Source organism: Staurois parvus, unplaced genomic scaffold, assembly GCF_062004578.1.
Source record: "Staurois parvus isolate SC_StPar_1 unplaced genomic scaffold, SC_StPar_1.0 ptg001762l, whole genome shotgun sequence".
NCBI lineage: Eukaryota > Metazoa > Chordata > Amphibia > Anura > Ranidae > Staurois > Staurois parvus.
In genome coordinates this window covers 126,231-152,262 of record NW_028319558.1, presented here as the reverse complement: position 1 = coordinate 152,262, position 26,032 = coordinate 126,231, and the positions used below count along the sequence as shown (strand labels likewise).

The window sequence follows — 26,032 nt, the reverse complement described above, 5'->3', positions numbered from 1 at the left end:
GTTAGGAAGAGGGATTTGTGCTAGGAGGGGAAATTTGGTGCGGAGGATTAGTGTTAGGAGAAGGGATTTGGGGGGTTGTGCTGGGAGAGGGGGATTTGAATGGGAGGAGAACATTTATGCTCAGAGAGGAAATTTCAGTGGCAGGATTTGTGCTAGAAGGGGGCAAATGGGAAGGAAGAGGATTTGAAGGCGAGGAGAACATTTATGCTCAGAGAGGAAAATTCAGGGGCAGGATTTGTGCTAGAAGGGGGCAATTAGGAAGGAAAGGATTTGAAGGCGAGGAGAACATTTATGCTCAAAGAGGAAATTTGAGGGGCAGGATTTGTGCTAGAAGGGGGTAAATGGGAAGGAAGAGAATTTGAAGGCGAGGAGAACATTTATGCTCAGAGAGGAAATTTGAGGGGGAGGATTTGTGCTAGAAGGGGGTAAATGGGAAGGAAGAGAATTTTAAGGTGAGGAGAACATTTATGCTCAGAGAGGAAATTTGAGGGGCGGGATTTGTGCTAGAAGGGGGTAAATGGGAAGGAAGAGGATTTGAAGGCGAGGGGAACATTTATGCTCAGAGAGGAAATTTGAGGGGGAGGATTTGTGCTAGAAGGGGGCAAATGGGTAGGAAAGGATTTGAAGGCAAGGAGAACATTTATGCTCAAATAGGAAATTTGAGGGGCAGGATTTGTGCTAGAAGGGGGTAAATGGGTAGGAAAGGATTTGAAGGCGAGGAGAACATTTATGCTCAAAGAGGAAATTTGAGGGGGAGGATTTGTGCTAGAAGGGGGTAAATGGGAAGGAAAGGATTTGAAGGCAAGGAGAACATTTATGCTCAGAGAGGAAATTTGAGGGGGAGGATTTGTGCTAGAAGGGGGTAAATGGGAAGGAAAGGATTTGAAGGCGAAGAGAACATTTATGCTCAGAGAGGAAATTTGAGGGGCAGGATTTGTACTAGGAAGGGGCAATTGGGGAGGAAGAGGATTTCTGCTGGGATGGGGATTTGTACTGGAAGAGGGGATTTGTTTGGGGAGAATTTTGGCTTGCACAGGGAATTTCTGCTTAGGGGTAAGGGTGGAGATTAGTGCTCAATGTTTTGGGGGGAGGGAATGTTGCTGGCACATAATGCTCATACATTTGGGTTATGGGGGCCACCATTTGGTATCTTCGCCCTGGTCACTAGATGACCTTGTCCTGGCACTGACTGTAGGAGAATGAAAAATCCAAAATGTTAAGTTGTCACCAAAAAATAGAGTGGAAATCTTCCAACGGGGACACTTGTTCTGGTAACAGCTGCCTAAGAGTGGGATTCCCTCACTGTGGAGAGGTTTCCTTTCACTTTCTGTTGTGTCTACTGGAAAGGAAGTGAAGGAAAATCCCTCAAATGAGACACAGATGGCAAAAAAACTGATGGGGGTTTTTCTATTTATTATAATATCCAGAATGAAAAAACTTTTGGTTTTAGATATGAGTCGCTCTGCGTATTCAGGATATCCTCCTACCCACTGATACTTAACAGGGCTAATGACCTCCTGTCCCCATGTGACAGTGTTTAGGCCTGGGGATTGGCCACTCAGGCGCTGCATCCTGGGAGTGATGGTCACATGCCTCTCCCATACGGAGCAGTAGTGGGTATTTTTTGAGGGTACCAGCAGATGAAGACAGCAGAAGGGAAGCTCAGCGAGGGTAAGTATCAGTGGATGGCCTACCAGGAGACCCTGTCACTGCGAGAAATTCATTAAGAAGTTAGGTGCTCATTATAGGAAGGGGCAAGGTCTTTTGCATGATGTGTGATTTGGCCGCCCATTCATTCCCAGAGTGCCTTGCATTCAAGTGCCTGCCACACAACCGCTGTCAAATACCAAATTATGCGTGGATCATGCTAACCCTTGATAGTGCACGTCAAGAAGTGCTGGACAGCCTGACCTTTTCTCTGTAGCATAGACTGCTGAGATCTGCTTTCCTTCACTGCTGCAAGTGGTCAATCCTTTGTTTCACACTTTTCTTCAGACTTCATTCTGTTTTCTAATGTATGGGTTTTTGAATCCTCCCTTCCTGTCCCTCTGCAGTGCCCAGCGCTCCTCCCAGGAAGGTCGAGGTGGACTCTGTCAATTCCACATCCATCCGTGTTACCTGGAAGTCACCACTTCCCACGAAGCAGAACGGGCAGATCCGTGGCTATCAAGTGACCTACGTCCGCCTTGAGGGTGGAGAACCTCGTGGCAGCCCCATCATTAAGGACGTAATGCTGGCTGAGGCTCAGGTGAGTTGATGAGAAAACTGTTGGCGTTGTTTTTGGCTCAAGCTTTGGACATATTGGATCTCCACTGGTGTGACCTTCCCACCTCCCCCACCCCAAACTAATCCTAAGATTAGAGTAACACCTGCTAAAGAGAGTCCTGCAGTATCTGGTGGGGGGAATTTACAAAGACTGACAGTGAATTGTGAGTCTTCACTGGGGTGCATAGTGCAAGTAGGGTGCAGAGTAACTTCAGTGCTGACCAGATTGGTTCACATCGCATGGCAGACCATTGACTTTTTCAGGTCATATTCCAACAACTGGAGGGATGGAGAGCACTAAATTACTAAGGTGGCTTTCCTTTAGCCAACGCATCATGGAAAGGATGGTGTGCAGTATTTTTGATAATGGACTGGCATCTCCTATAAAAGGAAGAGGTCCAAGAAACTGAAGGAGGAATGAAGAACAGGAGCGCCACACCGCAGTGTTGAATTGCCACACTGGAACATCAGTCATCGGCAGCAACCATGATGCCGATGAGTGTGCCTGCATAGCTGTTTATAATACTTACATTCATTTTCCTCTTCATTCTAAGAGTCCACCAATGGTAGACGTCCATCCTTTTGAATTCTACTCTTTAGATCAAGCCCTGATGAAGGGGGCACTTTGAAGCCCTCAAAATCTAATGGCCAAACATACAGAGTTCGCTGGAACCCTTTCTTGGAATAAACGCTTTTGGACTTTGGCATTCCGATGTGGTGCTCCCAGGGGCGGACTGAGAACTCATGGGGCCCCCGGGCAATAGAGGATCATGGAGCCCCTGTGTCCTCGCCCACACTCAAACCACACCCAAAAAAGCCTATGAGAGGTACTAGGGGCATCTCATGGGGCCCCCTACTGACCCTGGGCCCTCGGGCAGTGCTGAATGGTCAATCTGCCCCTGGGTGCTCCTGTTCTTTCTCCATTCTCCATGGTCATTTTCTAAAGCAGTGATCTCATTGTTAGTCCTTCAATACTCCCATGTTTTCAGGATTTCCCTCAGCTCTGGGGATACATCACCTCTGGTGGAAATTGAGGGAAAACTTGAAAACATGACCGGTTGGTGGGTTTTTGAGGTCTGGAGTCACTGTCTCAGAGCAAGCAATCAGCAAGCGAAGTGATATTCCCTGATCTTTTTTAGCTGTTTAATGACTCAGGAAGGGCTGAAGACAGAGGATCAGCATTAACATCAGCTGCTGTTTTTAGGAGGTGCTAAGCAGTGGCCTCCTACGTGCTTCTGTCATGACAGGTCATCTTTAAAGTGGAACTAAACTGAATCTGAGAACCACAAACCTTGAAAGCAAGTCCACCCATCCATCCATGTCTCCATGCTTTATATTGCTGAGAGATCACTTTGAAAAATACCCTCCTAGCATTTCTGGCCAGGGCCATCTTTCCTAAGGGCAGATGATTCATGAACAGGGGCGGACTGACCATTTGGAAACTCAGGCACTGCCCGGGGTCAGTAGGGGGCCCCATGAGATGCCCCTGGTACCTTTTTCATAGGCTTTTTTGAGTTAGGGCAAGGACACAGTGGCCCCATGATCCCCTATTGCCCGGGGGCCCCATGAGTTGTCAGTCTGCCCCTGCTCATGAAGCATTTACTTCCTGGAATCCATCTGCACTTTAGCTCAGGCATGCAAGCAGGAGGGTATGCTTAGCTGAGAAGACCCCTCCTCCCCTCTTGAAGACTCCTGGGATGTATGACATCATTTGCCTAGGCATAGAAACCAGGAAGTAACTGAAGAAATGTAAAATCAAATTTTAAAACCAGTAAATATGATATACTTTCTTATCTTTTTACTAATGGTAGCAGCATAAGGATTCAAAATAGTCAATTTTGATTGGGAGAGTGAAGTTCCATGTTAAGCCTGGTACACACAGGTAGGATAGATTGTTTACATTCAACCCAGCGGGCCGAACGAAAAAAAAACTATTCGATGTTAGTACAGCAATCTCCCCCGCTGAGCTATTGTGTTCTGGCAGCGCTGCTCAGATGCTGGTTGGCTGCTGGTTTTCCAGCATTAGTAAAGGGTATGGATAGCGCCACTAAAAACCACCTAATAAACCAAAAATAGATAATAAATCTAAATAAAAGAGCAGCTAAATCCTCACCCTTAAACAAGGTAAAAAGTGAAAAAATAGAAAAAAGATAGCGCTCTAACCAAATAATCAATAATCACAAAAAAAACATCATCAAATAATAAAACATACATTAAAAAAAAAAAAAAAGTGTATCAAAAACCAAAATATAATCTTAATAGCAAGTATAAACTAATTTCAGAAAACAAATGAATAATCCAATGATATTGGTTTATTAATTTGTTTGCTGAAATGAGTTTATTTTTTATATTATGATTACAGTTTGGTTCTTGATACACTTTTTTCACTTTTTGTTTTTTAATTAATGTATATTTTATTATTTGATGATGGTTTTCCAGCATTAGTAAAGGGTATGGATAGCGCCACTAAAAACCACCTAATAAACCAAAAATATGTAATAAATCTAAATAAAATAGCAGCTAAAACCTCACCCCTCAAACAAGGTAAAAAGTGAAAAAATAGAAAAAAGATGGCGCTCTAACCAAATAATCAATAATCACAAAAAAAAATCATCAAATAATAAAACATACATTAAAAAAAGAAAAAAAAAATTAAATCAAAAACCAAAATATAATCTTAATAGCAAATATAAACTCATTTCAGAAAACAAATGAATAATCCAATGATATTGGATTATTCATTTGTTTGCTGAAATTAGTTTATTTTTTATATTATGATTACAGTTTGGTTTTTGATACACTTTTTTCACTTTTTTAATTAATGTATATTTTATTATTTGATGATGGTTTTCCAGCATTAGTAAAGGGTATGGATAGCGACACTATAAAACACCTAATAAACTAAAAATATATAATAAATTAAATAAAAGAGCAGCTAAATCCTCACCCCTTAAACAAGGTAAAAAGTGAAAAAATAGAAAAAAGATAGTGCTCTAACCAAATAATCAATAATCACAAAAAAAAATCATCAAATAATAAAACATACATTAAAAAAAAACAAAAAAAAAACGTATCAAAAACCAAAATATAATCTTAATAGCAAATATAAACTCATTTCAGAAAACAAATGAATAATCCAATGATATTGGATTATTCATTTGTTTGCTGAAATGAGTTTATTTTTTATATTATGATTACAATTTGGTTTTCGATACACTTTTTGTTTTTTAATTAATGTATATTTTATTATTTGAGGATGGTTTTCCAGCATTAGTAAAGGGTATGGATAGCGCCACTAAAAACCACCTAATAAACCAAAAATATGTAATAAATCTAAATAAAAGAGCAGCTAAAACCTCACCCCTCAAACAAGGTAAAAAGTGAAAAAATAGAAAAAAGATGGCGCTCTAACCAAATAATCAATAATCACAAAAAAAAATCATCAAATAATAAAACATACATTAAAAAAAACAAAAAGTGTATCAAAACCAAAATATAATCTTAATCGCAAATATAAACTCATTTCAGAAAACAAATGAATAATCCAATGATATTGGATTATTCATTTGTTTGCTGAAATTTTGGTTTTCGATACACTTTTTGTTTTTTAATTAATGTATATTTTATTATTTGATGATGGTTTTCCAGCATTAGTAAAGGGTATGGATAGCGCCACTAAAAACCACCTAATAAACCAAAAATATGTAATAAATCTAAATAAAATAGCAGCTAAAACCTCACCCCTCAAACAAGGTAAAAAGTGAAAAAATAGAAAAAAGATGGCGCTCTAACCAAATAATCAATAATCACCAAAAAAAAAAAATCATCAAATGATAAAACATACATTAAAAAAAGAAAAAAAAATTAAATCAAAAACCAAAATATAATCTTAATAGCAAGTATAAACTCATTTCAGAAAACAAATGAATAATCCAATGATATTGGTTTATTCATTTCTTTGCTGAAATGAGTTTTATTTTTTATATTATGATTACAGTTTGGTTTTTGATACACTTTTTTCACTTTTTGTTTTTTAATTAATGTATATTTTATTATTTGATGATGGTTTTCCAGCATTAGTAAAGGGTATGGATAGCGCCACTAAAAACCACCTAATAAACTAAAAATATATAATAAATTAAATAAAAGAGCAGCTAAATCCTCACCCCTTAAACAAGGTAAAAAGTGAAAAAATAGAAAAAAGATAGTGCTCTAACCAAATAATCAATAATCACAAAAAAAAATCATCAAATAATAAAACATACATTAAAAAAAAACAAAAAAAAAACGTATCAAAAACCAAAATATAATCTTAATAGCAAATATAAACTCATTTCAGAAAACAAATGAATAATCCAATGATATTGGATTATTCATTTGTTTGCTGAAATGAGTTTATTTTTTATATTATGATTACAATTTGGTTTTTGATACACTTTTTGTTTTTTAATTAATGTATATTTTATTATTTGAGGATGGTTTTCCAGCATTAGTAAAGGGTATGGATAGCGCCACTAAAAACCACCTAATAAACCAAAAATATATAATAAATCTAAATAAAATAGCAGCTAAAACCTCACCCCTCAAACAAGGTAAAAAGTGAAAAAATAGAAAAAAGATGGCGCTCTAACCAAATAATCAATAATCACAAAAAAAAAATCATCAAATAATAAAACATACATTAAAAAAAAACAAAAAAAAAACGTATCAAAAACCAAAATATAATCTTAATAGCAAATATAAACTCATTTCAGAAAACAAATGAATAATCCAATGATATTGGATTATTCATTTGTTTGCTGAAATTAGTTTATTTTTTATATTATGATTACAATTTGGTTTTCGATACACTTTTTGTTTTTTAATTAATGTATATTTTATTATTTGAGGATGGTTTTCCAGCATTAGTAAAGGGTATGGATAGCGCCACTAAAAACCACCTAATAAACCAAAAATATGTAATAAATCTAAATAAAATAGCAGCTAAAACCTCACCCCTCAAACAAGGTAAAAAGTGAAAAAATAGAAAAAAGATGGCGCTCTAACCAAATAATCAATAATCACAAAAAAAACATACATTAAAAAAAGAAAAAAAAATTATATCAAAAACCAAAATATAATCTTAATAGCAAATATAAACTCATTTCAGAAAACAAATGAATAATCCAATGATATTGGATTATTCATTTGTTTGCTGAAATTAGTTTATTTTTTATATTATGATTACAGTTTGGTTTTTGATACACTTTTTTCACTTTTTTAATTAATGTATATTTTATTATTTGATGATGGTTTTCCAGCATTAGTAAAGGGTATGGATAGCGCCACTATAAAACACCTAATAAACTAAAAATATATAATAAATTAAATAAAAGAGCAGCTAAATCCTCACCCCTTAAACAAGGTAAAAAGTGAAAAAATAGAAAAAAGATAGTGCTCTAACCAAATAATCAATAATCACAAAAAAAAATCATCAAATAATAAAACATACATTAAAAAAAAACAAAAAAAAAACGTATCAAAAACCAAAATATAATCTTAATAGCAAATATAAACTCATTTCAGAAAACAAATGAATAATCCAATGATATTGGATTATTCATTTGTTTGCTGAAATGAGTTTATTTTTTATATTATGATTACAATTTGGTTTTCGATACACTTTTTGTTTTTTAATTAATGTATATTTTATTATTTGAGGATGGTTTTCCAGCATTAGTAAAGGGTATGGATAGCGCCACTAAAAACCACCTAATAAACCAAAAATATGTAATAAATCTAAATAAAAGAGCAGCTAAAACCTCACCCCTCAAACAAGGTAAAAAGTGAAAAAATAGAAAAAAGATGGCGCTCTAACCAAATAATCAATAATCACAAAAAAAAATCATCAAATAATAAAACATACATTAAAAAAAACAAAAAGTGTATCAAAACCAAAATATAATCTTAATCGCAAATATAAACTCATTTCAGAAAACAAATGAATAATCCAATGATATTGGATTATTCATTTGTTTGCTGAAATTTTGGTTTTCGATACACTTTTTGTTTTTTAATTAATGTATATTTTATTATTTGATGATGGTTTTCCAGCATTAGTAAAGGGTATGGATAGCGCCACTAAAAACCACCTAATAAACCAAAAATATGTAATAAATCTAAATAAAATAGCAGCTAAAACCTCACCCCTCAAACAAGGTAAAAAGTGAAAAAATAGAAAAAAGATAGCGCTCTAACCAAATAATCAATAATCACCAAAAAAAAAAAAAATCATCAAATGATAAAACATACATTAAAAAAAGAAAAAAAAATTAAATCAAAAACCAAAATATAATCTTAATAGCAAGTATAAACTCATTTCAGAAAACAAATGAATAATCCAATGATATTGGTTTATTCATTTCTTTGCTGAAATGAGTTTTATTTTTTATATTATGATTACAGTTTGGTTTTTGATACACTTTTTTCACTTTTTGTTTTTTAATTAATGTATATTTTATTATTTGATGATGGTTTTCCAGCATTAGTAAAGGGTATGGATAGCGCCACTAAAAACCACCTAATAAACTAAAAATATATAATAAATTAAATAAAAGAGCAGCTAAATCCTCACCCCTTAAACAAGGTAAAAAGTGAAAAAATAGAAAAAAAGATAGTGCTCTAACCAAATAATCAATAATCACAAAAAAAAATCATCAAATAATAAAACATACATTAAAAAAAAAAAAAAAAAAGTGTATCAAAAACCAAAATATAGAAAAAAGGTAGCGCTCTAACCAAATAATCAATAATCACCAAAAACCATCATCAAATAATAAAATATACATTAATTAAAGAAAAAAGTTGAAAAGTGTATCAAAAACCAAAATATACAGTAATCTTAATAGCAAATATATTAATATATAATATATTAATATAATATATATTAATAGCAAATAAATGATACTGGATTATTCATTTGTTTGCTGAAATGAGTTTATATTTGTTATTAAGATTACATTTGTTGGTTTTTGATACACTTTTTTTTCTTTTTAATGTATATTTTATTATTTGATGATGGTTTTCCAGCATGCCCATTTGACAGAAGTCGGACATTACACAGGCTTCTGTCAGACAGGCTGCTGTACACACACCTGCCAGAACACCCCGGTCAGCGCGCACAGCCGTTGGCTGCGATTGCTGCTCGGATGCTGGTTGGCTTCTGGTTTTCCAGCATTAGTAAAGGGTATGGATAGCGCCACTAAAAAACACCTAATAAACCAAAAATATATAATAAATCTAAATAAAAGAGCAGCTAAATCCTCACCCTCAAACAAGGTAAAAAGTGAAAAAAATAGAAAAAAGTTGGCGCTCTAACCAAATAATCAATAATCACAAAAAAACCATCATTAAATAATAAAATAAATAATTTTTAAAAAAAAAGTGAAAAAAGTGTATCAAAAACCAAAATATAATCTTAATAACAAATATATTAATAGCAGATAAATGATATTGGATTATTCATTTGTTTTCTGAAATGAGTTTATATTTACTATTAAGATTACATTTTGGTTTTTGATACATTTTGTTTTTTTTAATTAATGTATATTTTATTATTTGATGATGGTTTTCCAGCATGCCCGTTCGATAGAAGCCGGGAATTAGGCAGGCTTCTGTCAGACAGGCTGCTGTACACACACGGGACAAATGTTGGATGTTTTCTGTTGCACCGACCGATACCGACAGATATTTGGCCCCTGTGTACCGGCAGATATTCGGCCCCTGTGTACCAGCAGATATTAGGCCCCTGTGTACCAGCAGATATTCGGCCCGTGCGTACCGGTAGATATTCGGCCCCTGTGTACCAGCAGATATTAGGCCCCTGTGTACCGGCAGATATTCGGCCCGTGCGTACTGGCAGATATTCGGCCCGTGTGTACCGTCAGATATTCGGCCCGTGTGTACCGTCAGATATTCGGCCCGTGTGTACCGGCAGATACTCGGCCCGTGTGTACCGGCAGATATTCGGCCCGTGTGTACCGGCAGATACTCGGCCCGTGTGTACCGGCAGATATTCGGCCTCTGTGTACCGGCAGATACTCGGCCCGTGTGTACCGGCAGATACTCGGCCCGTGTGTACCGGCAGATATTCAGCCCCTGTGTACCGGCAGATATTCGGCCCGTGTGTACCGGCAGATATTCCCCCCATGTGTACCGGCAGATATTCGGCCCGTGTGTACCGGCAGATATTCGGCCCGTGTGTACCGGCAGATATTCGGCCCGTGTGTACCGGCAGATATTCGGCCCGTGTGTACCGGCAGATATTCGGCCCGTGTGTACCGGCAGATATTCGGCTCGTGTGTACCGGCAGATATTTGGCCCGTGTATACCAGCAGATATTCGGCCCGTGTGTACCGGCAGATATTCGGCCCGTGTGTACCGGCAGATATTTGGCCCGTGTGTACCGGCAGATATTCGGCCCGTGTGTACCGGCAGATATTCGGCCCGTGTGTACCGGCAGATATTCGGCCGTGTGTACCGGCAGATATTTGGCCCGTGTGTACCGGCAGATATTCGGCCCGTGTGTACCGGGAGATATTCGTCCCGTGTGTACCGGCAGATATTCGTCCCATGTGTACCGGCAGATATTCGGCCCCGTGTGTACCGGCAGACATGTGGCCCATGTGTACCAGACTTTAGGCAGATGCAAATCTAGCCGCTAAACAGAGAATTAACAATCGAGTTTTTGCCGATAATAAATGTGATTTACCTGCACCCGTCTTTGTAAATTCCTCCAATGCATCCCTCCTTTGCAGAGCTAATATATCCATCCATTCCTCACATTCCCCCGACCCGTCCTTCTGTTACATGTGTACATCTTCCATCTATCCCCAGCATGTCGCCCTTCCCATAGAGCCAGTGTACACCCCTGCTTGTTGTAACCCTTTTCCTGCATATCCCATTTACCCCTCTTCTCTCTGTCCCTCCCAGTGGAGACCCGAGGAATCTGCAGAATACGTGAGTACATCTTGTTTGCCGTCCGTGGGCAGATTGCGTGATTCTCGTTGTAAAGGCCGAGGGCCTGGGGCTGTCACAGAGCCGACTCCTACCGACCTCAAATTTGAAGAGCTCTTATCACATCTACACACTGTAGAAAAACATGCTTGGGCAGAAACAAATTACAGAGCGATGTACCCGCATCATGTGTCCAAGCAATCCTTCTTGTACTTTCATGTCCATTTTGAAAGAAAATCTAAGCAATAGTAGGAGCGATTTATTTGTGTGACTCGGCCTTAAGCTGCAGATGTCCTGTAACGTGACATCGGGAAAACCGAGCTTGAGGTTGGAGCACACACAGATTCAAAGCATTGCTTGGTGCCGTCGGTGTGCATACATGTTTACTACACAGGACTGCATAGATTTAAAGCCGGCAATAAACGCAGCGATTTTCTTTCTGTGGTTGCAGGAAATATAATCGCTCGATTCCCCCAGAGCTTGCAGAGAACTCCGCTATTATATTTGACATGAAAAAGTCTTGCAGTTGCAACAATGTATCCATTTGTATCCATTTCGGTTACAGATGTTTTTATTCGGATACAAATAGATACCTTGTTGCAACCGCAAGACTTTTTCATGTCAAATATAATAGCGGACTGGAATTCTTTTTCTTCTTCTTTCTCTTCGTCTTCTTCTTTTTCTTCTTCTTCATCTTCTTCCTCTTCTTTTTCTTCTTCGTCTTCTTTTTTTCTTCTTTTTACTTCTTCTTCTTTTACATCTGCTTTTACTTCTTCTATTTCTTCTTCTTCTTTTTATTCGTCTTCTTTTTCTTCTTCTTCTTCTTCCTCTTCTTTTTCTTCTTCGTCTTCTTCTTTTTTTCTTCTTCTTTTTACTTCTTCTTCTTTTACTTCTTCTTTTACTTCTTCTTCTATTTCTTCTTCTTTTTATTCGTCTTCTTTTTCTTCTTCTTCTTCTACTTCTTTTTATTCGTCTTCTTTTTTTTCTTTTTCTTCTTCTTCTTCTTCTCCTTCTTCTTTTTCTTTTCTTCTTCTTCTTTTTCTTCTTCTCCTTTTTCTTCTTATTCTTCTACTTCTTCTTCTTTTTCTCCTTCTTCTCCTTCTTCTTTTTATTTGTCTTCTTTTACTTCTTCCTCTTCTTTTACTTCTACTTCTTCCTCTTCTTCTTCTTCGTTTTCTTCTTCTTCTTCTTTTTCTCCTTATTCTTCTACCTCTTCTTTTTCTACTTCTTCTCCCTCTTCTTTTTATTCATCTTCTTTTTCTTCTTCTTCTTTTACTTCTTCTTCCTCTTCTTCTTCTTTTTCTTCTTCTTCTTCTACTTCTTTTTCTTCTTCTACTTCTTCTTCTACTTCTTTTTCTTCTTCTTCTTCTACTTCTTTTTCTTCTTCTACTTCTTCTTCTACTTCTTTTTCTTCTTCTACTTCTTTTTCTTCTTCTTCTTCTACTTCTTCTTCTTTTTCTACTTCTTTTTCTTCTTCTACTTCTTCTTTTTCTTCTTCTTCTACTTCTTTTCTTCTTCTTTTTCTTCTTCTTCTTCTACTTCTTTTTCTTCTTCTTTTTCTTCTTCTTTTTTTCTTTTTCTGCTTCTCCTTCTTCCTCTTCATCTTCTTCTTCTTTTACTTCTTCTTCTACTCCTTCTTCTACTTCTTCTTTTTCTTCTTCTACTTTTGCTTCTTCTTTTTCATCTTCTTCTACTTCTTCTTCTTCTTTTCCTTCTGTTTTTCTTTCTTTTTCGTCTTCTTTTTTTTCTGCTTCTTGCAGTCAGTGCTGATGGGGGAATCCCTCCTGTAGAGCCATTGTGTTCCCCTGGCGGGGGACGCTGTCCCTGCTGAACCGGCCAAAATTCGAAACCGTCTACCCACATGGAAAAAAAATATATTTGAAATATATTTTTAAAAGATTCTTCCCAAATATATTGACCTATATTTGAAACGCTACAATATTTGGCCGTATTCAATATATTTCAAAATATATTTCAATAAATATATACGCAGGCGTACCTCAGTTTACGAAGTTAATTCGTTCCGCGGGACTATTCGTATTACGAAAAATTTGTGAACCGAAACGCGGTTTCCCTTAGGAATGCATTGAAAACCAATTAATCCGTTCAGGTCAGAAAAAAGTAAAAAAAATAAGTCTTTTATCTGTTCAAAACTCTTTAGAAAGTGCACTTTAAAGGCATAAATACTGTACAGGAACAGTAATTTCAGGTACTTATATAGTACTGTCAATTTATGCAGTGCTTTATATATATATTATACATTCACATCAGTCCCAAGGGGTGTACAATCTAAGGTCCCTAACCCTCAAGGGGCGTACAATCTAAGGTCCCTAACCCTCAAGGGGCGTACAATCTAAGGTCCCTAACCCTCAAGGGGCGTACAATCTAAGGTCCCTAACCCTCAAGGGGCGTACAATCTAAGGTCCCTAACCCTCAAGGGGTGTACAATCTAAGGTCTCTAACCCTCAAGGGGCGTACAATCTAAGGTCCCTAACCCTCAAGGGGCGTACAATCTAAGGTCCCTAACCCTCAAGGGGCGTACAATCTAAGGTCCCTAACCCTCAAGGGGTGTACAATCTAAGGTCCCTAACCCTCAAGGGGGGCGTACAATCTAAGGTCCCTAACTCACATTCATACATACACATACTAGGGACAATATAGAAAGGAGCCAATTCACCTACCAGCATGTCTTTGGAGCGTGGGGGGAAACCAGGCACAGGGAAAACATGAAAACTCCAGGCAAGTGGTGCCACTTTACATATATATTGTACATTCACCCTCAAAGGGCGTACAATCTAAGGTCCCTACCTTACATTCATACATACACATATTAGGGCCAATTTAGACAGGATCCAATTCACCTCCCAGCATGTATTTGGAGTGTGGGGGGAAACCTGAGGAAACCCATGCAGGCACAGGGAGAACATGCAAAATCCAGGCAAATGGTGCCGTGGTTGGGATTCAAACCAATGACCCGACTACTGCCAGGCAGAAGTGCTAACCATTTATCCACCGTGCTGCCCCACATGTTCTCCAAGTGCCAGCTGCATGAGTAGCCGTGCATTGGTACTAGTCATTGCATAGCACCGTTATCTGCACAAAGAAAAGGAAAGGTAAGGGGATTGTAACAAAAATGTCCACAAAGCGTCCAAACTCCAAGCAAATGGTACCACTTTACATATATATCGTACATTCACCCTCAAGGGGTGTACAATCTCAGGTCCCTAACCCTCAAGGGGCGTACAATCTAAGGTCCCTAACTCACATTCATACATACACATAGTAGGGCCAATTTAGACAGGAGCCAAATTACCTCCCAGCATGTCTTTGGGGTGAACCCTGAGGACCTGGAAGAAACCCACGCAGGCACAGGGAGAACATGCAAACTCCAGGCTGGTGGTGCTGTGGTTGGTATTTGAACCAACGACCCTAGTGCTGCCAGGGGGAAGTGCTAACCATTTAGCCATTGTGCTGCCTCACATGTTCTCCAAGTGCCCGCTGCATGAGTACCCGTGCATTGGTATTAGTCATTGCATGGCACCTCAGAGAAAAGGAAAGGTAAGGGGATTATAAAGGCATTGTAACAAAAATGCCCACAAAATGTCCAAATCATCCACAGCAAACAATGGAAATAATTCAATTGTATGAAAAAAACCCCTTGGACCAACAAGCACACTAAGCTGCAAAATGCACTGAAAACGCAAGCATCCATACAAGCGAGATATAAAATAATATAAAATTGTGTATAAAATAATATAAAATTGTGTATAAAATAATATAAAATTGTGTAGCGCTCCGCTGATCTTCCCAATTGTGGTATGTGAACCAAAGAATCTGAATATAAATGATTACAATATTCTAATAATAAATGAATAACAAAATATTAAACCAGTGCTTAGAATGACAAAAAATAAAATAAAATATTATAATTTTTAATCAAACGTGATAATCAAAAAACATTCTAAAACTGCAAAATGTGGAAAAAATGTTTTTTTATATAATTATGTGCACATACGTCCACTTTGTGATAGTGTTGATAACAATCCAATATTCCTTCTCTTTTATGCGCTCACCTTGTTTTGTGTTTTGACCAAACCGTGAAGTCGGGTCATAGTCGCTCACAAGCACTTTAATTATTTCATTTCCTCCGTATCATTGAGGGTCGTGCTCATTACAGTCTACAGTACTGGGAGGACAACGAGACCTCTGTGACAGTCCCACGCTCCCGTCCCATAATCATTGGTTCAGTAATGGGATATTCTCTGCATTCTGTTCTCCATCCATCCTCTGTCACTGCCTCCTGTTTCTCTGGTTTCTCAAGTCCCTCCCTGCTTTGATTTCAGGCTTGGAAAGTCACGGGTATTGCATGGAAATTAGGGCTTGAAGGGGGGGGGGGGCGCGGAGGGCACAGGGGCGGGCAAGCAGCATCAATCAGCTCTGCCACTTCTCTGCGTCTGCTGGGATGTGATTCTCATTGAATAATCATGGGGCATAATGATTGCTATCGCTCTACAAATTGCATTTCGCTCTCTGTCGTGGTTTTGGATTTTTATTTTTTTTTTAATTTCATTACCAAATCACAAGTATGTACTCCAGTGTGCCTGTGTTTGTCCCGGTGTATTGCCGGTTAGTTCTCCAAAGGCTGCACTGTCCACTCATTGCAGAATTGCCTGCATCTCCATCGATAATGATCCAACGGAGACCGGGAATGTTTGTAGTCTCCTCCTAACATAAGTGATTTGCAGCGCACTGAGCCACTTATCCTCGCTGAGCCAGTCTGTAACCTCCGGGAAAAAAAAAAAAAAAAAGCCTATTTGGTGAAAGGCAGAGGGGGGCGATGTGTAGCACGTTCCTTCAGTTCCCCCTCCTGTGCAAATGCAGAACTGCATCAATGGCAGCTGGAGTGTTGGCAGTAAACTTGACCGCTCTCTCATTTTCCACATTCAGGAGGCCCTTATTACTGGGCTTTCCCCGGAGACCACCTATTCCATCACGGTGGCGGCTTATACCACAAAGGGAGACGGCGCCAGGAGTAAACCCAAAGTTGTGACCACGACAGGGGCCGGTAAGTACCATCACTGGTATTGTGAGTAAGAACTCAGCTACGTGTTTAAGCCCAACTGCACTCCGAATTCTTTATTTTAGGTTTGAATGGAGTGAGGGAAGATAGAATATTACGGTTTCTTTTTTTTTTTTTGCTGTCTTTGACCCCATTGGGCAGATTTCCCTTAGCTACGTGTCACCCATGTTTAAAAGAAATACAACAAGGGAGTATACTATTGCTAGCTATCATGTACCTGGTGTTGGAGGCCAATGGAGAGAGGGCTTCCCTTGCGGCTAAGTTCCGGACTCCCCTGGATATGGGACAGCAGGAGTCGGGCCGAAAGTAGCACGGGTCACCTGTAGGAGTGCTTGTTAAAGGTATACCCAGGAGCACAGCTGATGCACTGAAATGGAGTCTGCAGACAGGTGGCGCCCGTGATAGATATGCAAGCGTTCAGAGAAACAGAGGACCACAGGATAGTCGCTTCAAAGCCAAGGTCAAGTGCCAGGTGTGGAGATTGGAGCAGATGTAGCCAAATGGATAGCCGGGGTCATACACAGAGCAGCGGGGGAGAATATCCATTAGCCAAGCCAGGGTCAGGTCAGGAGTCAGGCAGAGAAGACAGGTCCAAGAGCAAGCCGAGTCGGTAACAGCAAATCACGATAGCAAGGGAACACGGACAATGGTACTGGGGAGCCAGAGATCAACCAGCAATTTGAGGGAGTGATGAGCCACCTTATAAAGGTCGTCTGGTGCCAAACTGAGCCAATGCGTGCGCAACTATGCACCGGTGCGCATGCGTGTTCTGGTTTGCGCCAATGCGCATAGATTTTCGCCAACTTGCACTTCTGTGGCCATGCAAGGTACTGGCAGGAGTGCCAGGTCTCCTAGTACTCCTGCTGTGGACAGAACCCTGACACTAGCAAATGAAGCAAAATATGCTCAGCTTGTGTATATATTGAGAGGCACTTTTATATTGTATGTGGTTCAAGGAGCTGACAGTGGGATGAGTTAGAGGACTGTCGATGAAGTAAAGCCAGCCACAGACGGTTCGAATCTTGGCCTGTTCAGCAGGGACCAGCTTAGATTCGAACCATGTATGGGCAGGCTGAATGTGCCCAAGTTGATTGATCAATCAACTTGGGTACAAACAGCTTGTCCAATTTTACTATTATAGACACTAGCTGTAACCACTGTGTTCTCCCATCGGGGACGGCTCCCTTCACACAATACATTCCCAACCCTCCACCCACCCACCACCCAAGCCCCAACCGGGAGAACACAGTGGCACTGCGGAAGGGACTCCCCAATCAATACAGTGTTGATGGGGAAATCAAGCCATTACAGGAAAGAAAGTTGCTCCATCTATGGCCGGCTTAAGCAGCAATGAAGAGAGATAAATTTCTAGGTCCCAGAATTGCTCACCAGGCTTCTTACAAAAACCACTCATTGAAATGTTTATCATACTAAAGAATTATTATTAAGTGCATTTCGAAGTGATTCACCCAGGGGTGGACTGACAACTCATGGGGCCCCCGGGCAATAGGGGATCATGGGGCCCTTGTGTCCTTGCCCAAACTAAAAAAAGCCTATGAAAAAGAAACCAGGGGCATCTCCTGGGGCCCCCTACTGACCCCGGGCAGTGCCCGAGTTTCCAAATGGTCAGTCCGCCCCTGGATTCACCACTCCTTCCTCAAGCTTACTCCATCTACAGCCTTCCAGGTGAGTAGAAGGATGATTCATCTGTGTACTTCAGCTCCTTTATTGCCCAATCCATAAGCTGGGGGTGTGGGCTTGACCAGGTCGAGCTACTGCTGCTACAGGGAGGTCAGGAACCCTTCTTGGTTAGAGCAAGAATCATATGTAGTGCCACAAAGGTTTAACCAATCTTTGTAAGATGTCCTGGGTTTGTAAGAGACAAACTGGCAGCACTGTTTCATGTTCATTTAATACAACTGATTCAGAGTCCTTCATAAAATAAATGTTATCATTTCAGTGCCAGGCAAGCCCACCATGATGATTGGCACAACGTCCCAGAACACAGCGCTTATTCAGTGGCATCCACCCAGAGAGTTGGTTGGAGAGATCCAGGGCTACCGCCTGCAGTATAAACGGGTGGATGAGGAGAAGTTCATCACCATGGACTTTGGAAAGAATGAGCATCACTACACGGTGACCAAACTGCACCGGGGCGCCACGTATGTCTTCAAACTATCCGCCAAGAACCGGGCCGGCTTTGGAGAGGAGTACGAGAAGGAGATCTCCACGCCAGAGGATGTGCCCAGTGGGTTCCCACAGAATCTGCAGGTTGTTGGGCTCACCACATCCACCACCGAGGTGTCCTGGGATCCACCAGTCTTGGCAGAACGGAACGGAAGGATCACGAACTACACAGTGGTGTACCGAGACATCAACAGCCCTCAGGATATGTACAACATCACCCGTGACACACATATCACTTTGGTCAACCTCAAGCCAGACACTACCTATGACATTAAGGTCAGGGCAAGGACCAACAAGGGACAAGGGCCCCTCAGCCCCAGCATTCAGTCACGCACAATGCCTGTGGACCAAGGTATGGATGTTTGAGGGGCAGGGGGACTTTTTATAGGCGTAAAAACATGGCGGACAATATTCTATAAAAGTTGTGGAGAGTTTTTACCAATCGCTATTGGTAAGTGTATAAAGTATGGCATTTGGAACCTCCTCCTTCGCTTGTTTTTTCCACAACTTTTATAAAATATGGGATTTCTTGGCCCTTGTCCTCTTTCAGATGATTACTACTCTCATCCGGCCCCCCTTTGCCCTGCTGTTTTTTTGTTTGTTTGTTTTCTTGTAGGCTTTTGGTAATATTTTTGCACTTCACATTTGTATTTTTTTGTATAGTTATAGTAGAAGTTTTGGCTGTGCATACACAGATATTTTTGCTTCATTGCTCTTGCAAAATCTAAACTTGATGATGCCAAGAAACAAACTATATGCTTTTATTCTGATCTCCCTGCTCTCCAGGTCTCTTTCAGAGCAGATACCTTCCTCCAAAATGCTGTTAAAATAAATCTTTAATCACCATTAATGTAATAATATATAATCGTATACCTCCAAAAATTATAGATATTGTGACAATGTGTAAAAGAAATCCATATCTTCTCACAACTTCATTGAATACCCTGAAGAGGTTTTCTTTGTTTTCCCTCTCCTGGCAGTGTTCGCAAAGAATTTTAGGGTGAACGCAGTGATGAAAACATCGGTCTTGCTCAGCTGGGAAGTCCCCGACTCGTACAAATCCGCTGTGCCTTTCAAGGTTAGCGTTCATCAACGGGGCGGCTCTTTATTGTGGTTCTGCTTGAGGTGGCGGAGGAGAACATTGGGCTGATGTGCAGAGTGTTGATTGCGTTGTTGTTGTCTACACTTCACTCTGACCACCAAGATGATTTGCTGGTGTGGCTTGGATGATTCCGTAATATCCGCACAGGGAGCATGTGTACAAATCAACACCATATTGTTAACTAGAATTCCAGATAAACATCTAAATCAGCCTTTCTCAACCTTTTTACCCCAGAGGAACCCTAGAAATAATTTTCAGGTCTCAGGGAACCCCTGCTAAAAGGAATTTATCAGGGGTCAATGAGAAGAATGCTCCTTACATTGGGGGTCAGTGGAAAAAATGAAATTCTTACAGTGGTGGTCAGAAAACCACAGACCGCTAAATGTTCATTGGTGTCATACCACCAGTTCTGTGGAAAGACGGACTGGACCAATAGGGAAGAAAAATATATTTGAAATATATTTAAAAAATATTCTTCTCCAATATATTGACATACATTTGAAATACTACAATTTTGGCCATATTCAATATATTTCAAAATATATTTCAATAAACAAAAAAAAAAATATATATATATATATATATACTGTATGTTGAAATGCATTTTTATTGCAAAATATATGAAAAATATATTTAAAAATATACTGTATGTCTTTAAAAATACAAATCTACATTTTTGGAATGCATTTACAAATATATGTAAAAATATATGTTAAAATTACTTTTTTCTTTGTTAAAAAAAATCTGAAGAATATACTTAAAAAAAATATATATCTTTAAAAATATTTTCCATATATATTTTCCTTGTAATATATAAAAAATGCATTTCAACGTGCAGAGTATATATATATATATATATATATATATATATGTATATATATGTATATATATATATATTTTTTATTTTTTTTTTTGTTTATTGAAATATATTGTTAAAATTACTTTTTTCTTTGTTAAAAAAAATCTGAAGAATATGCTTAAAAAAAAAATATATATATATCTTTAAAAATATTTTCCATATATCTTGTAATATATAAAAAATGCATTTCAACGTGCAGAGTATATATATATATATATATGTATGTATATATATGTATATATATATATATATTTTATTTTTTTTTTTGTTTATTGAAATATATTGTTAAAATTACTTTTTTCTTTGTTAAAAAAAATCTGAAGAATATGCTTAAAAAAAAAAATATATATCTTTAAAAATATTTTCCATATATCTTGTAATATATAAAAAATGCATTTCAACGTGCAGAGTATATATATATATCTCACAGTGGCTTAGTGGTTAGTACTTCTGCCTTACAGTAATTGGGTCATGGGTTCGATTCCCAACCATGGCGCCTCCTGCATGGAGTTTGCATGTTCTCACTGTGTTCGTGTGGGTTTCCGCCAGGTACTCCAGTTTCCTCCCACACTCCAAAGACATGCTGGTAGGTTAATTGGCTCCTGTCTAAATTGTCCCAGTTTCATCCTTGGCCATGCGGGATCTCCTGCATGGTGGGGGTTTGGGAAAGACCTGGCAACCTACCCTGTAAATTAATTGCTAAGAGTATTCATAGTAGAAGTCGCTTACGAGTGACAGTCCATGCAATCGCCAAGGGTTGGATACGACTAGATAGATCTATTTTTATTTTTTTATTTTTTATTTATTGAAATATATTTTTAAATATATTGAATATGGCCAAAATTTTAGTATTTCAAATATATGTCAATATATTTGGGAAAAATATTTTTTAAATATATTTCAAATATATTTTTCTTTTATGTGGGTATGTACGCACCATAAGTTGGGAGGTCAGTTAGCCAATTAAAAATGTATTTATGCTGTTCAGCAAGTTTTGTAATTCAGAGGAAGACCATTCTCCTGTTTCCCAATACCACTTCATGGGTCACCTGCCTGCTCCAAGTCTAGGAATGAGTGTGCTGGGCCCAAGGCAAAGTAAAGATAGGGCCTGATAGATGTAGAGGCAGCTCTCAGCCAAATAAAAAAGCATGAGCAAATGAATGCTGAAACTCCTGCGCTGGAAGATGAGTTCCACAATGTCGGTAACCCCACGTGGAGTACTTTTTGGGAATGCAAGCCTTGCTGTCCTCAACGGACCGGGGAAATCCAAAGAAGCTGTGTGCAAAGAAACAAACAGAGGGCGCACGGGCCTAGTGCATCACCTTCTAAAAATGAGATTGATGGAATAAAACGTAGTATACTCACAAAAGAATAAAATCAAAGGCACATCCCAAAAAAGACAGCATGGTCCAATCTCCCTAGATGGTGGCTATTGGGGGACTGTAGGCATCCAAATACTGACGCGTTTCGAGGCAGAACCTCTTCCTCAGAGCCAAGTCTTCACAGCCTGTGTCCTCTCTGAAAAGAGCTGGTAATGCTTGGCTCTGAGGAAGAGGTTCTGCCTTGAAACGCGTCAGTATTTGGAGGCCTACAGTCCCCCAACAGCCACCACCTAGAGAGATTGGACCATGCTGTCTATTTTGTGATTTTATTCTTTTGTGAGTCTACTACTTTTTATTCAATAAATCTCATTTTTACAAGGTAATGCACTAGGCTCCTGCGCCCTCTGTTTGTTTCTTTGCACGCAGCTCTCAGCCAACCTGGTTAACCTTGGGGGTTCCCTAGAGTTGTCTGGAGAATGTAAACAAGGATGAGCGTGCCAATCATCGGATTAAAGCCCTGTAAATCTTTATAGCATGTGACATGAGGTCAGGAGACAAAAAAACAACATTTTCCGGGAGTCAGGAATCCCACTTCTAGATTATTAAAAAGATAAATATGTGCCGCGCTCCACTAAATGAATAAAAATGATAATCGTAATATTTAAACCAAACAACTCGTCATCAAAAATCCAACGGATAAATATATATAATATTAATTATATTAAAATATATGACCAATAGCAACAAGTGAAAAATTATTTAAATGTGTCTAAAATATATAAATTTAAATAATTTTTAACTTTCATTTTTCACAACTTTTCACTCATGGGGCCCCCTGGGCAATAGGGGATCATGGGGCCCCCGTGTCCTTGCCCACACTCAAAGCACACCCAAAAAAGCCTATAAAAAGGTAACGGGCATTTCATGGTGCCCCCTACTGACCCCGGGCCAGGGGAGGACTGACAACTCATGGGGCCCCTGGGCAATAGGGGATCATGGGGCCCCTGTGTCCTCACCCACGCTTAAAACCACACCCAAAAAAAGCCTATGAAAGGTACTAAGGGCATCTCATGGGGCCCCTGGGCAATAGGGGATCATGGGGCCCCTGTGTCCTCACCCACAGTTAAAACCACACCCAACACAGGACCCTGAAGGCAATTGGGCCATACATTCAGCTTTCCACTACTGCCCATGGCCAGCTTCAGAGATGTCCACTTATCAAATTCCAAATCATGTGAGAAGACACAGGGAATCCAGTAGGCAAGCCGAGGTCAGGACAGGTGGAAAACAAGCAGTCAGTAACGTAGCCAGGGTCGGGACACAGATCGACTATAAAGGATTCACAGTAGTAACACATGGGAGCTCCAACAACAAGGCGTTGCTCAGGCAAAGTGGGACAGACTGACCATGTCTTATATAGACAAGCCAGCTAGGAGGAGGCCCAGGAAGTGATAGAAGCAGGGGCGGACTGACAACTCACAGGGCCCCCGGGCAATAGGGGATCATGTGGCCCCTGTGTCCTTGCCCAAACTCAAAACAGCCTATGAAAAAGGTACTAGGGGCATCTCATGGGGCCCCCTACTGACCCCGGGCTCTCAAGCAGTGCCCGAATACTCGAATGGTCAGTCTGCCCCTGCACGTAATGCATATGTGCGGCAGCAAAGAGGGTGGGCGTTAACACCTACATGCTGCACCTATGCATCCATGGATGACAGAGGTTTCTGTGCTGAGAGTACAGTCCCTGAATGCTACCACCACAGTGACGGAACTGTCGGAGACAGCTCCTGGTCTCTAGTACTAATTAGAAGCTGGTGGGATCAGCTCCCAATCATGTGACCACTGTGACAACCAATCACAATGAAACCCTTCTGCCCTCTGGTCATCATAGTCAAGTTAAAAGAACATCGAGGCTGGGCAGGAAAGGTTAAACAGAGGTGATGGCCCGCTGTCCTGTGCAAGGTGAATCTCAAGACTGGCCAGCACTTGCCTCAATTTGCTGTACAGGCTGTTGGCTGTCACCATAGGCAAAAAGTAGGTATGGAGATGACAGCTGACCATTATCCCATCAGAACAGGGAGTCCGCTATATGACCTAAAAAAAATTAAAATAAGACCTACCTCAATAATACCTACATTTTAAACATCCTGTTCCGATAAACACCTAGAACTTGGCCATTCGGGAATGTTCTAAAAACCTTCTTTTACGTTGCTTTATGTTTTTCTCCATTGGCAGATTCTATACAACAACCAGAACGTAGAGGTGGACGGTCACTCAATGCGCAAGCTCATCAATAACCTCCAGCCAGACACAGAGTATTCCTTTGTACTCATGAACCGCGGCAGCAGCGCTGGCGGTCTCCAACACAGAGTGTCCATCCGCACGGCTCCCGACGTCCTGCAGAGCAAGCCATCCTCTGCCAGCAAGTACATGGAGGAAGGACGATTTACCCTGGAGCTGCCCAGAGTAAAGACCAGCGCCCCCGTCAGGTGACTATCAGTTGGTTTTCACAGTGGGACCTGTTTATTAATATTGTCAATGTATAAAAATGCTTAAAACCATTCTTCCGTAATGTCCCTGATGAAGTAGCTGTGGACTGTGAAATGCGTCGGTACAGACCAGTGGGATATATTAGCATCTAGTCTATCTATGCATTTGTATTGTTTTTAATCGTATGTATCATAAGCGCTTATAACTCATGTGTGATGGTTTTGTATCATTTCACAATTTTTTTTTTATGAATTTAAATAATTATTGTTTTATCAATATGTGTTGTTAGTGCGATGCCCTATTTTTGGAAAGCAATTTCCTTTTTGTTCCTTTCCTATCCTGTTTTGTTTCCAGGACAAAAAGTGAAGGGCAATCTCTCCAATAGGTCACAACACCAAAAAAAAAGGACAGAGTTTCTCCCTACTCATTCCAAGACTGAAAAAGAAAAGTTTTAGCCTTATATGTATCTTAAATAATGATTGCATGGAAACAAAAAAAAAATTGCAACATTTCGCTACATAAATGAAACATCAGATAAAATCTATTCAATTGAACTGATGCCATGATCTTTCCCCCGTGAGGGGCTACCTTGGAGATCTGTTCTTCCTACTGACTGATCGGTGTCTTGTCCTCCCCTGTATCTCCAGATGGTATTACATTGTGGTTGTTCCCTTGGACCGTTCCAGTGGTAGTCTGAGCGCTCGCTGGCAGAGCCCGGAGGAGATGGAGCTGGAGCAGGTTAGTGGACAACACAGTTATTCCTCTACGCCCATCGTAAGGAGAATCTACACACGTGCATGGTTGTATATGGGACAATGGCAGAACTTTAGTCCCACCTGTGCCTCCTTCTGCCGTGCAGCTTGAGGGCTTCTGACTTGCTCTAATGAGAATTTTAGCATTCTGTAACAGCTGCCTCTACAGTTCCTCTCTGTCTGATTAAATGCTTTAATGTGTACCAGATAAAATACTTAGACAAGTTACATTTTGTCTTTACATTACCCAACAAGAGGCAGATATGAGGATCCTGAGATGACCTTTGAAGGTTTTATTTAAAAGGCATGTGAATTATGGGGAGGCTGTCTGAGCTGCAATCACTGTGCGGATATATATGGCCAACAGTATGTAGACCTTCCACTAAAAAATTGAGTTCAGGTGTTTCCATTGAAGGGTGCTACTAATACCACCATACAAAGTAATTTTGGCACATTCAAGTTTTGTTAACAGTCTGTTCCAGCATGACTTTGCTCCCGTGTACAAAGCCAGCTCCATAAAGACATGGTTTGACCAGTTTGGTGTGGAGGACCTCAAGTGGCATGCACAGAGCCCTGACCTAAACCCTACTGAACAACGTTGGGATGAGTCGGGACGCCAATTGTGGACCAAGTCTTCTCACCCAACAATGGGCACAAATGGTCACCCTTACGAATGGGCACAAATTCTCATAGTTACCCTGCAAAACGTCAGAGAAGAGGGGGTTGCTATTGCACTGGGGAGGGGCAAATCCATATTAATGGCCAAGGTCTTGGTTGGTTGAACTGGACGGCCTTCTGCATTTTTTTTTAACCAGATTAACTTGGTAACTATGTCTTGGAAATGGGATGCTCAAAACCAAATAGAGGTAGGATGGTGAGGGGTCCATAAACGTTTGGCCATGCCATATAGTGTGTATCACAACCATTCAGGTAGGTCACATGATTTGGAATATGGTAAGTGGACATCTCTGAAGCTGGCCATGG

At 39.7% G+C, this 26,032-nt stretch overlaps 1 protein-coding gene across 12 annotated transcripts in view; it reads left to right on the top strand.

Moving 5' to 3' along the window:
- PTPRF (protein tyrosine phosphatase receptor type F) overlaps positions 1–26,032 on the top strand; it is a 295,456-nt gene that overhangs the window by 220,715 nt on the left and 48,709 nt on the right. For 7 of the 12 annotated variants that reach the window (XM_089663761.1, XM_089663758.1, XM_089663753.1 and 4 more), the window contains 7 exons: positions 2,055–2,248; positions 11,236–11,262; positions 16,207–16,324; positions 18,300–18,878; positions 19,507–19,604; positions 24,042–24,295; positions 24,944–25,034. In XM_089663761.1, the coding sequence (XP_089519887.1) occupies positions 2,055–2,248; positions 11,236–11,262; positions 16,207–16,324; positions 18,300–18,878; positions 19,507–19,604; positions 24,042–24,295; positions 24,944–25,034 (1,361 nt within the window). The remainder of the gene's footprint in view (positions 1–2,054; positions 2,249–11,235; positions 11,263–16,206; positions 16,325–18,299; positions 18,879–19,506; positions 19,605–24,041; positions 24,296–24,943; positions 25,035–26,032) is intronic. The other 5 variants (XM_089663763.1, XM_089663762.1, XM_089663759.1 and 2 more) reach the window with 1 other exon arrangement.